The sequence below is a fragment of the Orbicella franksi genome, chromosome 9 (assembly GCF_964199315.1).
Source record: "Orbicella franksi chromosome 9, jaOrbFran1.1, whole genome shotgun sequence".
Taxonomy (NCBI): Eukaryota; Metazoa; Cnidaria; class Anthozoa; order Scleractinia; family Merulinidae; genus Orbicella; species Orbicella franksi.
Window position 1 is genome coordinate 30,799,937 of NC_138153.1, and position 14,599 is coordinate 30,814,535.

Here is a 14,599-nt window from a genome sequence, read left to right on the forward strand (position 1 = left end):
CTGCGTGCTTGTTTAGAATTCGCAAAACGACGTTTTCGGCGATTTTCCGAAGATTTCCGACCACTTTCCGAAGATTTCCGAAGATACTTCAAAATTTGTCCGAAGGCCAGACGAACGTTTTCAAACATTTTACAAAGACTTCCGAAGATAACCGAAGATGTTGTGATAATACACCAACGAATTTAAATGCTGTTAAAGAGACAAAAATATTATCAAAAATGATATCACACATGTGGGATATCGCTTTTAACAATTTGCTACCACTCGATCTACCTCTAGCTTTTATATAATAAAATCATAACATCGACGAACGCAGTTCACGTACACAGCGACGCGGTGTAAACTTCGTTTGAATGATTAGCTCTTGGAGTTTAGTTTCCGGGTTTAGAGGTTGATATGTTTGGAGAAGAACAAACAGATACTTAAACAACTTCAGTACAAAAGTTTATTATAGAAACCACAGAGGCACCCGTTTTCTTCTATACCTAAAACGCATGTTTAAGGTTTTCAATGACCATTTTTGACAAATATTAAACATGTTTCTGTTTGCTACTTAAACGCGGCCAATCAGGGTTTAATGGTAAAATTTCCTTTTCTTGTATTGGCTCCATCCGGTCTACTGCGTATTTAATATTCTAAACACGCCTGATCATAAAGTCGGGAGCCAGGCCAGATGGTTACTGAGGTTATGGTTTAAAACACAGCTCGTTTGTGCAAGGAACAGAACCACCAGGAGAAAGATGGGGCCTTTAAAGTCGTTCTTGATTCTGTTTTTAGCAGTGCTGTCGTTAACGCTGTGTGTTGAAAGTCGCAGTTACAGTATTTTACCGGAAAAAGGTAAGACTTGAAAGGTTTTTAGCAGATCTCACAAAACATCGCGTGACCAATGTCTGAGCAGAATTTTGAATTTGTTAACAAATGGTGGGCTTAGTTGAAGTTCCTAAGCATAAAGCGATTCCTTTTTAAAACACCTTCTCTGTAAAATTCTTATATTCGGATTCATATCGGCAATATTGAATGTTACAATAAATTTGGAAATTAAACAACCGAAAGCTATCGGTTTTATGAAACTGCCGAGGAGACAATGATAGCCTGAATCGAACTCAGAAAATCTCAAAATGCATTTAATGCTTTAAACCTTCAAATTTTGAACTAGTGAAAGGGTAACTAGTGAAAACAGTACTAAGAAAATGAATTGTTCAAATTTTTAGGTGCCGAAAGTCGACTGTCTTAGAATATTCGACACGATAATGCTGCTTAATATACTAAACATAGACTATTTAAGATGCACCAACTGATTAAGCCACAATTACTGCAATTAACGTACACGCAACCAAGAACACTTTGTTAATTCGTCTGACTTAAAAAAAAAGTTAACCGGCAAGAAATTTATCAAAATACGTTAAGAAATATAAGAACGGGGTGAATAAAATTTCAATGGTTATTCTTGCGGTATCACTGAAATACTAGTTGAAAGACACGCCTTTTGTTTGTGAACTTAAGTTTGCACTTTCGCGTCGTCTTCGAAGCCTTCAAAATTTGAATTTGAATGGTTTTCATTATCAGACTGGAACACTTTCTCATTGAGCGACATCTGCATGTGTTAAATTAAAATGATTTTCAAGGCCCGCTTATCACAAGTGAGGGGCCCTATGCACCTGTTTGTATTGTTGTCAGATAAACAAAGGACTGCTCTCCTTAAGTCTGGCAGGGTTTCTGAGAACACCTATTGACACATATCGTGAAAACATACTTCTCTTAGAACAAAGAAATTATACAGGCGATGAAATCGCCTATTGGATATTTCCAATTCGACATAAATGTAATTCTAACAATTCTGGCGGAGTTCAGGACTATTTTAACAAAGAGAAATTTACTCTCGCACAGTAAAACAGTGTATTCTCCGATATATAATTAATGTTGTAGAACAAATTAAAGCCAAAGTAGAGGAAATTCCAACTGAAGCCGGTTTTCGAAATAGAAAAATACCAACTAGGCAACAACAAACCAAACAGGCATAAGGAAGGTTAATGTTTGGATAAAATAAGGCCCCGTTCACACGTATCCGGATATTTTTGAATCCGCAACTTTTTCTTTCCGGATACGGCCTCCGTCCACACGCATCCGGCGAATTAGGCAGCGAATCCAGATATTTTTGAATCCGCTCTCCAGACTGGAAAAAAATAAATCCGCAACGAATCCGATAACGTGTGGACGGTGAATCCGAATAGTTTCAAATCCGATGACGTAGCAAAATCGCGTCCAGTCTCTTACCGAACAATAAACCAATATGGCGGCACAACGTGTAGGCCTAGTTTCTCTTGAGTGAATCCGGATGCCATCGGATGCGTGTGGACAGGCGAATTCGATTTGAATACGCTACGTGTGGACGGGGAAATTTTTGAATCCGGAAAGAAAAAGTTGCGGATTCAAGAATATCCGGACACGTGTGGACAGGGCCTAAAATGCATATTCAGGCTAATGTATTCCAGATCCATTCGCAAAGTGGCACGTTTAAATAATTGCTCAGTGCCTTCTGTTTGCGCCAATGTATATATTTTTTAAACCCTAGCTCGCAAGAGGCATCGTGGTTTAAATTTTTGCGCGGAACAATTTTCGCATAAGAGTTCTCCGCAAAAAGAAAAGAAACAAACGTTCCAGCCAAATCTAAAGAAATTCAGTAAAATTTTCCTGTGCAACTAATTTGCTTTGACAACACTGGGGTGTAGAAGATACGTTCTGGTTAATTTGAATAAAAACAGTCTTTAGGTTTATACGTTACACTGCAGGTGTTTTAATTCGGAGACAATGGGAGTTGAAAACTGACACAATCACTGAATAAAACGTCTAAGCATTCCTGTCTCAATTTATATCATGCCTACGAAAAGAGTTAAAATGCTAGTGTTGCAGTAGGAATTGAACTTTCAGTTTCCCCTAAATGGAAATATGACAGAAGAAAAAAAGACTCCAAGATTTACATGTGAAACATAATCGTGTCTATGACAAATTCTCGATTGGTTCTCCGCGCCTAATTCTGTTACCACTAATATTATTTAATCAATTGATTTAAAAAACCACGCTAGTATCTCATAATGTTGCTTATGACTGGTTTTTACCAGCATGTTTGTATATATACAACAAAGGCAATGACACAAAGGAGATGAGAGCGGGCTACATAAATTTACTGATTTAATGAAAATAAAATGGTGTGTTTTATAAAGGTTACTCCTCAACCAGTAAGCAGTGAGCACCGTGCATCTGTTGTTCCTATAAGAACTGAACATTCAGTTTGCTTTATTTGTTTCTTTTTTATTCAACTAGACGATGACACTGAGGAGTTGGGAGTGGATTACCTCGAGTTACGTAGGTTAAAGAAATTGTAATTTTGTGTCCCTAATTAAGGAAAGTTGTTCATGATTGGTTTTATATGTTGATCTTTGGGTTTCTTCTCTTTTTAACAAAGGCGATGAAACAGGGGACTTGCGAGCAGATTACAATAATTTGCGTACGCTAGAGAGAATAATTATAGCTTTGTGTTAAGGAAAGTTGTTCATGATTGGTTTTACATGTTGATCTTTGGGTTTCTCCTCTTTTTAACAAAGGCGATGATACAGAGGACTTGGGAGCAGATCACAATAATTTGCGTACGTTAAAGAGAATATAACTTTGTGTTAAGGAAAATTGTTCAAGATTGGTTTTCTATGTTCATCTTTGGGTTTCTTCTCTTTTTAACAAAGGCGATGAAACAGAGGACTTGGGAGCGGATTACAATAGTCTGCGTAAGTTAAAGAGAATATAAAAGAATTGGTTCATGCTTTTAGCGTACATCGAGTTATGGATGCACTTGGAAAGTTTGAAGAGCACCCAGGAAGCTAGAGTTGCTCTCGGCTATCGCCTCGAGCAACTCTTACGCTTCTTTCGTGCTCTCCAAACGTCCCGCATGCATCCATAACTCGATATACGCACGCTAAGCATGAACAAGGAAAATGGTTCATGATTGGTTTTATATGTTGATCTTTGGGTTTCTTCTCTTTTTAACAAAGGCGATGACGCAGAAGACTTGGGAGCGGATTACAATAATTTGCGTAAGTTCAAGAGAATATAGCTTTGTCTTAAGAAACGTAGCAAATGGCTAGTTTTGTGTATTACTAACATGTTTCTTCTTTTCACCACAAAGGCGATGACACAGAGGACTTAGGAGCAGACTTCATTAATTTAGGTTCGTCAAAGAGAATATGACTTAACTAATTTGACCTACTAAGTAACTAAGTTGTACATGATTGGTTTTATATGTTGGTCACTGATTTCTTCTCTTTTTAACAAAGACGATTACACGGAGGACTTGGGAGCGGATTACTACAACTTGGGTAAGTTAAAGAGAATATAATCTTGTGTTAAGGAAAGATTTTCATGACTGGTTTTGTATATTGGTCAGTGTTCGTTATTGATGTTCTTCTTTTTTTCAACAAAGGCGATGACACAGAGAAAGTGGGAGCGGACTACATTAATTTACGTAAGTTAGAGAAATAATTTTCTGTTTCAGAAAGGTTGAACTAAGATGGTTACGGTTGTTAACAGACAATTTGTAGCCATCATCACCTGCTGGATTTCGTCTTTAGATCTCATCCACATGAACAGAAAATTGGAAGAGAAACTTCGTTCTGGCTTGATAACGGCTTTAAGCTGTTTTCAACGTATTTCACAAAGTTTATCAGGGGTCTGAGGTCTTGTGGACACGAAATGAGCTTTGTTTTATCACTTGAAAATTTTCATGTAAACTGAATCAAAACTGAAACTGTAGGAGTTTCCCATATGTTCTCCCTAATTAACAAATGGTAAACGCCATAACGTGTACTATTGAGTTATGGATGCACGCGGGAGGTTGCTAAGCACGAAAGAAGCGTAAGAGTCGCACGAGGCGATCGCCTCGTGCGACTCTAGCTTCTTGAGTGCTTAGCAAACCTCCCAAGTGCATCCATAACTCAATAGTACACGCTACGGCGTTTACCATTTGTTTTATAACATAACATTGAAACATTGGAACAACAGAAGTCCTTTTATTGAGCTACATCCCAAAAAATGTAGTCTTACATGACAAGAGAAAACAAGCGCGCGAAAATTCATTCATGAAAACCGACTGCACACCAGTAACTCGATAAAGTTTCATCTTCACACAACTGTGAAGACAGTTTCGCATTTCTGGGAGAAGGACGTCGGCCATTACTTTGGAAACAATGTCTGTCAAAAGATTTGCTTTGTAAACATTAGCACACACGTCAGCAGCGTACACCCATGGGCAAATAGTAGACGCTAAATTAACCAATCAGAGCGCGCGCTTTGCTTTAGTTATGTTATAATTATTCTATTTGTACACGTGACAGCCACGTGTGGCAAGTCGTCAGCAGCAGGAAGCCGCGTGATTGGTGGCACGGACGCTGCTCCAGGTGAATGGCCCTGGCAAGCGAAGCTTAGAACCAAAGACTCAGGATTCATCTGTGGCGGCTCGCTCATCACACCAACATGGGTAATGACTGCTGCTCACTGCGTCTCAAGTTCTGATGATCCCAGCGTGTACAGCGTGACGATGGGGGACCTCAACAGAGAGAAACCCGAGGGAACCGAGCAGGAGTTCAGCGTCAAAAGAGTGGTAGTACACCCTAAGTACAATTCGCCGATTGCTATCAATAACGACATAGCTTTGCTGCAGTTGACACGTTCAGCAAGCAAGAATTCCTTTGTGAACACGGTGTGTTTGCCGGACGAGTCGGAGGTCGTGCCAGTTGGAACCAAATGTTACATTTCAGGTAAAAATGAACTTGTTATTGTCTCTGTCAATATACACTTGAGTAAAGAACTGCAGGCTGCACTTCACAAGCGAGCGTAGAACTGCCTCATTTTAACGACTAAGAATAAGAGAACTTGCAGAGACTGAGAGTTTCTTGTATTAAAAAAAATTGCAGCTAAATAACTGAGAGAAAAATGCAGTGGAACAAAAATCCCTTATTCGATAGTTTTAAATATAACACTTTTAACTGACAGCTTATTCTTTTGAGAAACTTACTTAACCCATTGTTTCATCGACGAAGTCTGTGTATCAGTTACGGTAAGCTCTCTAATAATTTTTAGTGATTATTGGTCAGATAGAATCTCATATAGACCAGTTGTCGAACAAAGAAGTCGTCGGACAAAATTCATTCGGTTCTTCTTCGATTTTGACAGTTGCACGGTAGGGAACCGGTTTGAAAAACGCTTAAACCTCCTTTAGATCCTGGAAGTTTCGAGCCGATATTTTTAACCATTAAATTGCTGTTAACTGAGAATTCGACGAAATGGCATAGAATTTATCAGGTTCACGAGCATTAGGTGGATGTCTGCGTTCTTCACTAAACGAGTTCCAGTCGAACAGTTGTAATGCGAACACAGTCAAAGTAGGACTGCTCGATCCGGAGTCGAGTGAACTAACCATGAGGACACCGTGCCTCCACAACACAATCAAATAAAACGGAACTTATTCTGTGTGAATGTTGTTTTGTTATTACAGGTTGGGGACAGATGACTCATCCCGACGATGCAGCCATTAAACTCCAACAAGCTCCCATGCCGGTCGTGTCCAATCGTGTCTGCCAAGCCAAGCACATGAAATCACCTATCAGCAGTGCTGGGGAGACCGCCGTGACTTCAGCTATGCTGTGTGCAGGAGACGCCGGCAAAACCAAGATAAGCGGCTGCTTTGGTGACAGTGGAGGACCTTTTGTTTGCCGAAACACAGCTGGCCAGTGGGTACAGCAGGGGATCGTGAGCTGGGGTGATACGGTCTGCTCTTCAAAGAGTCACTTCACTGTGTTTGCTCGAGTGAGTGTCTTTCGACAATGGATCGAGGATACAATTAGCGAGTAAATCGAAGGTGTTAAAAAATCGCTTGCAAAGAAACTAGCGATAAATTAAATTAAACAAAATCATGAAAATACTTTTACTTAAACTAACAACAATAAAGCGATGAATCTGCCGATTTAGTGTTTGTGCTTTTTTGTTGTTGCTGTTGTTTTTCGTGTGAGTAATACAGACCATTCAAGACGTCCATAAGTTTGATCGCTGTTCCAAGCAAGACTGGGCTAATAACCGAACAGAACACAATTTGTGGGAAATTAATTAGAGATGAAAGATTATAGCCCGCTCGCTCGACAGGTTTACAGTTCAGATTGCTACACAACGAATTTTGTCAACGAATCACATTTGACAACCACAAAAACGGTTTACGCGCCTCCCAAACATTTAAGATCCCGGATTACATGAAGTCAAGTAATAGAACAAAGTCAACACAATTGACAAAAATCACTTCATCGGGTTTCAGCGGTTTTATTCTTTTTTTTGGGGGGGGGGGGGGTTATTTTTTTGGTTTAGTCAGCCCTGCTTGGTTGAAAAGAAACACCAGCATATTGCCGTGATTATGTAAAACACGCAGCCAATTAATCATCCTCACAACAACCGAAGAATAGCCACGCTCGCAGGATAGGTCATTCGCCCTTTTGCGTAAAACCCTCGTATGAACATGAGTTTTGAGCAATACTCTTATTGTGAGAAATACACTGTACTCGTGCCCAAATAAAAACTTTTGTAACAGACTCCATGTTAAAGTTGAGTTGAAAGGCACATTGGACATGACCAATTGCTTTGATAGTAACTTACCACTGAAACTAACACACTAGAAGAAAGACAAAAATAAACGAGAAGCATTTTTCATTCTTAAGACTTCTTAAACACAACCTACCTAGTCCAGAGGTTCGCGAATCTTTCTCAACTCCAGAACCCAGTTTGTCTGCCTCAAGCGCCATAGCCAGTTCAAAGGACCTCGAAGGAGAACCAAACGTGACATCAGAAACTTCAAGTTTGCAATCCACTTCAGTGGCGTGACGAGTAATGTCACACGCCGCTCGTGCTTGTACTTTGTCACACAACAGGCTTGACGAATTAGGAAGCGCACTTGTATCATGTGTAAGGCTCGTGTCACGATGTCTTGTCACGCACAGTTCATTTAGTCCTGTTATAAAACCGATTGAGTTGGTAGATGAAATTCTGGGCGTGGTTGCGATGTCACGATTCTCACTGAATACAGGTTTAGGAGTGGACTGGGCCAAAGCTTTGAATGGAGTCTTGGTGGTGGGTGAAAGAAAGGTGTTTGGACCTGGCGATTGAAACAGGTTTGACTTGGGAGATGATGGAGAGAACACCTTGGACTGGGGACGCCTTTCTACTGATGGTGAAACGATCAAAGGCTCTTCATTTAACGTTTCTGAGAGACTTTTGACGTCACGTCTAGATTCATCATGATAAGAATACTCCACTAAGAATTCCTCCGCTATGCAAGAATTATCTGCCGTCTGTGCTGGGTCGCGTACAGCGTCCTCTTCCTCCAGTGGTTCTAAAGACAGGTCGTTTGTTTTAGCATCGTCCATGGATAGCTCTACAGGGTCCATGGAATGATTGGCGGTCGAGCCAGAGAACAGGACTCGGGCAATACGCTGAAAAGATAATATACCCTGATTACCAGAAAGGCTTTGAGTAACCAGAGTGCGTGTAAAAGCTTACAAAATAAGTCAGCCTCTGAGGTATAGCTCAACATTGTCACCGCATAAATTCAGCCAGCACAGACTGAGGGGCTTAGAAGAATGTGACTGCTTTCGGATAGAACATCACTCCACCGCATGAGACGTCTTTATGAATATCGTGAACATTCATCAGGCCTGTCTAATTCAATCAGAGACACAAAACTATTGGGATCGACCGACTATTGACCGACTATCGACCGAGTGTTGACCGACTTTCGACTGACTGTCGACCGATATATGATCGGTCGATTATCGACCGACTCTCGACTGATATATCGACTGCCATATCGGTCGAGACTACCTACAGTAAACATGATCCAACTATTGCCTACTAAAATTATTGGTGCAGAGCCTGTCATTTGTACCTTACGAAAAGTTTGCGATAATACAGGACATGAGTAAAAAAGAAATTATTTTAAAAAGAGATTACGAGATAACATTTAGCGCACCCTTGACGGAGGTTGGTCTTCTCCTTCTGTCGCGTTTTCATTCGTGTCTCCTGCATCTTCTTCTTCGCTATCACCTTCATCTGTAAAACACAAAATACAGTGAATTCGTAGGAAAAAAAACACGCGGTAGCGTGCTCATTCCAAAACCTATTCTGGAGCACAATCTGTTCCCCAGTCTTTACGACGTCGGTATTACTCGTAGACGCCGCGGAGCGGCGAAGGTCTGGAAACAAAGAAAGAGATGCTCATGGAAATAACACCCAAAACCCACTCAAAATGTATAAACTCTCCCACAATATGACGTATTTTACAGTAGAATCCCACTTAAAACCAAATAATGAAAGAACCCGTAAGAGCCACGCTTTTAAGTTTGTAGTTCCTAGGGCAAAGAATGATATTTAAGTTTTCTGTCTTCCCACGAACAATCAATGAACGGAACTCTCTTCCTGAGCACATTGTGAATACAACGTTCGTGGATAGTTTTAAAGCAAGGCTAGTTAATAGTTATTAATGTTCCATGGTATTATTTTTAATGTTTTAGTTTTGATATCCCATTGTACTACTTTTACTCAGATTTTTACAGTTGGTGTGATATCTTACGATTTTCACCGACTTAACTAGGTGTAGATGTAGATGTTAGGAGTAACAAGTCCACTACTCTATTGTCAGTGACCACCAGAACAAGGCAAGGCAATTATCCATTTTTTTTTTTTTTTTTTTAACAGAAACATTAATGACTGGTGGCCAATTCCAACATCAAACTCATCTTCTATTTATAGCTTACACTCTCAACCTGGTCCTACGCCAGGGACGCCTCTAGGCATTATTGTCTCATTAGGAGGTAGAACCTTTTAACTCAACAGAGCATTGTGGAAAAAGTTCTTTACAGATCTGCAATGATTTATGAATAAAAATTAAAAACGAGACAAAACGCTTCAGGCGACGTTAGGAGAAAACATTTGTTCATTCGCACATTTCACCAGCGACAACTGTACCCAGTGAATAGAAAACTATATTCAATCGATATTTGTTCTATAACACTGTCGTACACTATACATTAGACATTAGAGAAAAGGTCACAGAAACGCTTGGAAGCAAAGTAAAGACGGTTTAAATTAACTCTGACAGGGTATATGGGGTTTACAGCAAGGACACTCAAACCCTAACACTTAATTTCCACTCCCACCCCCTCCTTTTCTTGTTTTGCTTTGCTTTTGGTGACTATACGATGAGGACTCTCCATGAAATGTAAAGGATTAGGTTTTATTACATTGTAAAGATGCTAATCTCTTCCATGAAATGAAGAAGCCTCATTCTATAGTCACCGTAAAGAATATGTCGAGTATTCATGGTTCGAGTGCACTTAAAGTAACGCTTTAGGATGATCTCGATGTAAAATACCACAACATTCGCTCAATAAGGCGTTCAAGGTAAGTGAAAGATTCTTCCGTATCCTCCAGTGTGATGTTATAATTGATCACCAATGAAACTCTTAACATTCATTCGATTGATGGCACACTGAAATATGCACTACTTTGTCGTGTCTGAAAGTAGCTTTAATTAATGTGTACCGCCAGGAAAAAAAATAATGCGTGCCGCTCTCTGCGGCTTGTTGGTTAAAACTTTATGTTTAATTACTTAAATCCTGAAGATATTTTGTCTCCAACAAACTAAATACACGCCAACGTTTTTTTCTCGATGACGTGGTGTCGTTAATTAAGTGACATTCGTTTGTGATGATATTTCACCCTGTCCCTTCCCAATCTGTCTTTCTCGTGAATTTAATCATTTGAAAAACGCGCAAGTCTTGAACATTTTATACGAGCGATAGTTCACAATGTCAAAGCATACACAGCGATAACACAGTAAGAGAGCTTTGCTTGCGCCCAAAGTCCATTGCGTGCGACTACCGTTAGGAAATTTTGGAAACGCCGACGACATTTTCTCATGAATTCCCGATAATTTAATCTAAACGGCTTTTAATCCTCAAGAAAGGTTTACGCATGTTAAATAATTCAAATAAGCTGGCAAGAAAGAATTAAGCTGGAATGGAGGATTACGATAAAGAAAAAACCGTTTAATCTTACTACTGTAGCAGGTGCAGCACTTTAACACAACAAAACAAAACGGAACATTTCTAGCAACTTATTACCTGATACACACGAATCATATCAGAAATGTACGGGCTCTCCTCGAATATCTATACGACTTAGGGGGATCTCACGGGGACCCCATAGCCGTAGGCAAGATTGTCATACAATTCAAGATGTCTTAACCCTGACCTCAATCTCTCTTCCCTGGAATAGCTATACGACTTAGGGGGATCTCACGGGGACCCCATAGCCGTAGGCAAGATTGTCATACAATTCAAGATGTCTTAACCCTGACCTCAATCTCTCTTCCCTGGAATAGCTATACGACTTAGGGGGATTTCACGGGGGTCCCATAGCCGCAGGTGCGGTTTTGATACAATTAAAGGTTCCTTAACCTTGACCTCAAACTCTCTTCTACTTGGGGTTGATTATATCTTCCCTGTCACTTAACGAGTCCCGCGTCCTGGAGTCCCCTTGTCCCAAAGTTCCCATACGATGTAAAACTGAGATCGGTTTTTGAATCTTGGAGTTAATTAAAGGCAGGTAAAATATCCCCGGGCAAAATAAGGATCAGCCGAAAGGCGACTTCAACCAACTCTGTCGAGGATCAAAGATAACAATCAATGAAATATGCTTTTTGATGTACTCTTACAAAACCGTTTAGCACATCAATAATGTATGGTATACAAGTAAAACGAATGATGACCACAAGCTCTTACAGAGCGTGGCGGCGACTTTGTACGAATTAACACATGTTAAGTACAGGGAGAAACGCAATTTAACATACCAAGCAAGTGGAAAGCGGCAGCAAAGCACGAGAAAATTTCAAGTGGAAAAAAAGTCGAGATTTCACAGTTATTTATGTACAGATGTATAGACTTGAATCGTTAGTTTTTCAGTGATGTATTTATAATTGATGAGTACACAGCTTGCGAAGAGCTCCTTGACGAAAAACACGCATTTACGCTCGCAAAAAAAGATGATATAAACACCAATTAACACGCCAGGGGTAACAAAAAGGTCACAAAAAGAATTCGCTGCTTTAGAAACAACAAGTAGTTAAAAGTATTCCAGTCATTAGCGGAATGGATAAGGCGCACAGGTAAGGCAAGCTGAAGATAACGAGAGAGAGTTTGAAACCAAGATAAGCAGAGTGCCGAGCAAACACAGGATGGCGAAAACTACCAGTTAATTCTCGAGTCAATTTCACTGTTGTGCTAATGGAGGGCTGTTTCAACGCTGATCATTAACACTTGAAAAGGATTTCTCCTACCTCCAGCTGGCCCTTTCATCTTCAACGGAGGAGTTGCCATCGATTCCGACCATTCTACAATATCATCGTCGCTACCACCCGCTAGCAAGCAAGACAGCGTCGAGGTTCTTTGGCCCTAGGAAGGTACAAAAACAAAACAACAGCACTCCACAGTCTACATCTACCATCTCATCCGTCGCTCGCCTGAGTTCCACGTTAACATAACAAAGCCAACGAGCAGGCCATTTTAGAGAAAATTGAGAATCTTACTGCTCGCAAGATAGGAGTTGACGGCGTGCGACTGGTTGAAACGAGGTACAAGATTTCATTTATTGTCACTTGCCACTGTGTGTAAGGTGAGTTTGCCGCGTAAATAGCACACATTCTCAGTGCAGTATTTAAGTTACCAACAGGAAAGGTCAGAAAACTAAACTGTTCAGCTTTATTAAAGAAACCCCCTGGTGATATCGAGCTACGTGTACTCCTAAAAAAATATATAGCGCTTTAATGAAAATCTTATCCATAAGTGAATTTGGCAAAAGGTTACTGTTTCTACAAGATGTTAGCGTATTCCACTTGATGTTTTAAATAAAATGCAGTCGCCTTAACGCCTAATAAACATTTTTGAAAATAAAGTCAAAGTCAAATTGAAGTAAAGTTAAAGTTACAAATCTACAGATTTGTATTCTGTGAAATTCAGGTCTGATTCCACTTTAGTTCAAAGCTTTACGAATGCCAATAGATCTTCGCGGCAAGGTTGAATTTACGAGATTTGTTCTGTCTACGAAAACTCTCTTACAGAACAGGTTCATCACGAAGGCAGATGTTGAAAACCAAGGAAGTCAAACAGTAAAACGATTAATTGCTGTATATACAAGCGTTTACAGAATATTTTTAAAAAGGTGTGAATTCGCTCAAGACGTTAGTAACTAATATGAGTATTTTTCAAATGAATTACTCAAATAATTATTACAATATTCAAAACAATTAAGAGTGGGACAGAAGTTTTTTCGATATGATAATTTTAGCTTTGCTTTTTCACATCAGCTTTGTGGAATCTCTGTGGTACATGTGCGGAACTCGAAAATATAAACAATAACATTCTTGTTCACTGTGAATAACGTTTTTAGACGAAACAATCGAAGTACAGGCCTATGTATAACTGTATGCTATTAGGACTGAAAGGCTTCCTCGATAAACGTTTGCATATCAATTGAGAAAGCCGCTACAATTTTTTTCAATAAATGGGAGAAAATTATTCCATTACGTATTACTTGAAACCACGAGAAAATATACAATAAAATCTGGTACTAGCAGCTCACGTTTATTTTTATATATATATAATCGTGCTAATATAACTTGACCGTGGATACAACAATTATGACAGATAAGCTGAAAGTTCTCACATAAATTGCATCCTACATGTACGTCTTGTTTTACACTTGCATTTGTTAATTCTGCTAATCGCCACGTATTTCAGCGGAAAATAAAAGCTTAAATCTCTATCACTGAGCCATAAAGTGTGCTTAGCCTAAAAGAGATCCTTCAATAATGGCTGGATTTGATAAAAGCTAGAATCATTAACGAGCTGAGAGCAAGGATGGACTAGACCAACCAAAAACTCAAAACTGTTTCATGTTTTACTCCAACGACCTGACACTTCTTTGGCAAAAACTCTTGAGAATTGTTTTTCCAGTATGAGTCTTTTAGCAGACAACCATTGATAATTATTAGAGCCCAGAACTTGAGATTCTTTAAAAAGGCTCAACTTACTGGTCACAATTTTGTCATGACATCTGAACTAATTGCCTTATACTCATACTGCTTCTAAATTACAAAAATGTCCAAGCTTGTACACGGGCACAGCTTTTAAAATTTTTCGTTAATTGTTCCTTGTTGTTCAAATCTTTTCATCACTTGTGTTTGTTCATGATCTTCTTTGCTAAAATACTTATCAATATCTCATAGGATCCTCTGAAGGGAGGGAGTGGGTCATTTTTTTGAGCGGGTGCAGAGTATGGAGGTTGGTGTAAGTGGGTTAGGGTTTAGACTCACTGGCAGTCAAACTGCATATTAATTTTCTCTTGGTACAGTATACATAACGCACTCATTGCTGTTAAGTTTCTCTCAAAATTTTGTTCATGGAATTTTGCCACTGGACATGTATAAGTACTCACTTTCATTCAGTTCCTGAAGGAG

General features: G+C 39.5%; 2 protein-coding genes across 5 annotated transcripts in view; one reads left to right on the top strand and one right to left on the bottom strand.

The window, feature by feature from the left end:
- The window catches only part of LOC145496686 (uncharacterized), a 35,627-nt gene that overhangs the window by 17,330 nt on the left and 3,698 nt on the right, over positions 1–14,599 (bottom strand). The window contains exons 4-6 of the mRNA XM_081476419.1: positions 12,422–12,536; positions 9,056–9,135; positions 7,769–8,519 (exon numbers count right to left, since the gene is read on the bottom strand). Of these exons, the coding sequence (XP_081332545.1) occupies positions 7,769–8,519; positions 9,056–9,135; positions 12,422–12,536 (946 nt within the window). The remainder of the gene's footprint in view (positions 1–7,768; positions 8,520–9,055; positions 9,136–12,421; positions 12,537–14,599) is intronic.
- On the top strand, positions 558–7,347 carry LOC145496662 (chymotrypsinogen A-like). 4 transcript variants are annotated; one of them, XM_081476390.1, is made up of 11 exons: positions 558–837; positions 3,322–3,363; positions 3,464–3,505; positions 3,603–3,644; positions 3,738–3,779; positions 4,044–4,085; positions 4,178–4,219; positions 4,326–4,367; positions 4,472–4,513; positions 5,382–5,804; positions 6,542–7,347. In XM_081476390.1, exons 1-11 carry the CDS (start codon positions 741–743, stop codon positions 6,895–6,897), a joined length of 1,212 nt encoding a protein of 403 aa, XP_081332516.1. In that variant the 5' UTR covers positions 558–740; the 3' UTR covers positions 6,898–7,347. The 4 variants fall into 4 exon arrangements, with proteins under 4 accessions (XP_081332516.1, XP_081332518.1, XP_081332515.1 ...); XM_081476389.1 differs by having other exon boundaries at positions 751–3,363; XM_081476392.1 differs by lacking the exons at positions 3,464–3,505; positions 3,603–3,644.

What these genes read in the sequence shown, in the direction of transcription:
- LOC145496662 (XM_081476389.1), top strand. Translation starts at nt 3,204, where the DNA reads ATGGTGTGTTTTATAAAGGTTACTCCTCAACCAGTAAGCAGTGAGCAC. An exon ending in AGTGGATTACCTCGAGTTAC is followed by an intron (nt 3,364 to 3,463) that starts GTAGGTTAAAGA and finishes TTTTTAACAAAG; the next exon opens with GCGATGAAACAGGGGACTTG. An exon ending in AACCAAATGTTACATTTCAG is followed by an intron (nt 5,805 to 6,541) that starts GTAAAAATGAAC and finishes TTGTTATTACAG; the next exon opens with GTTGGGGACAGATGACTCAT.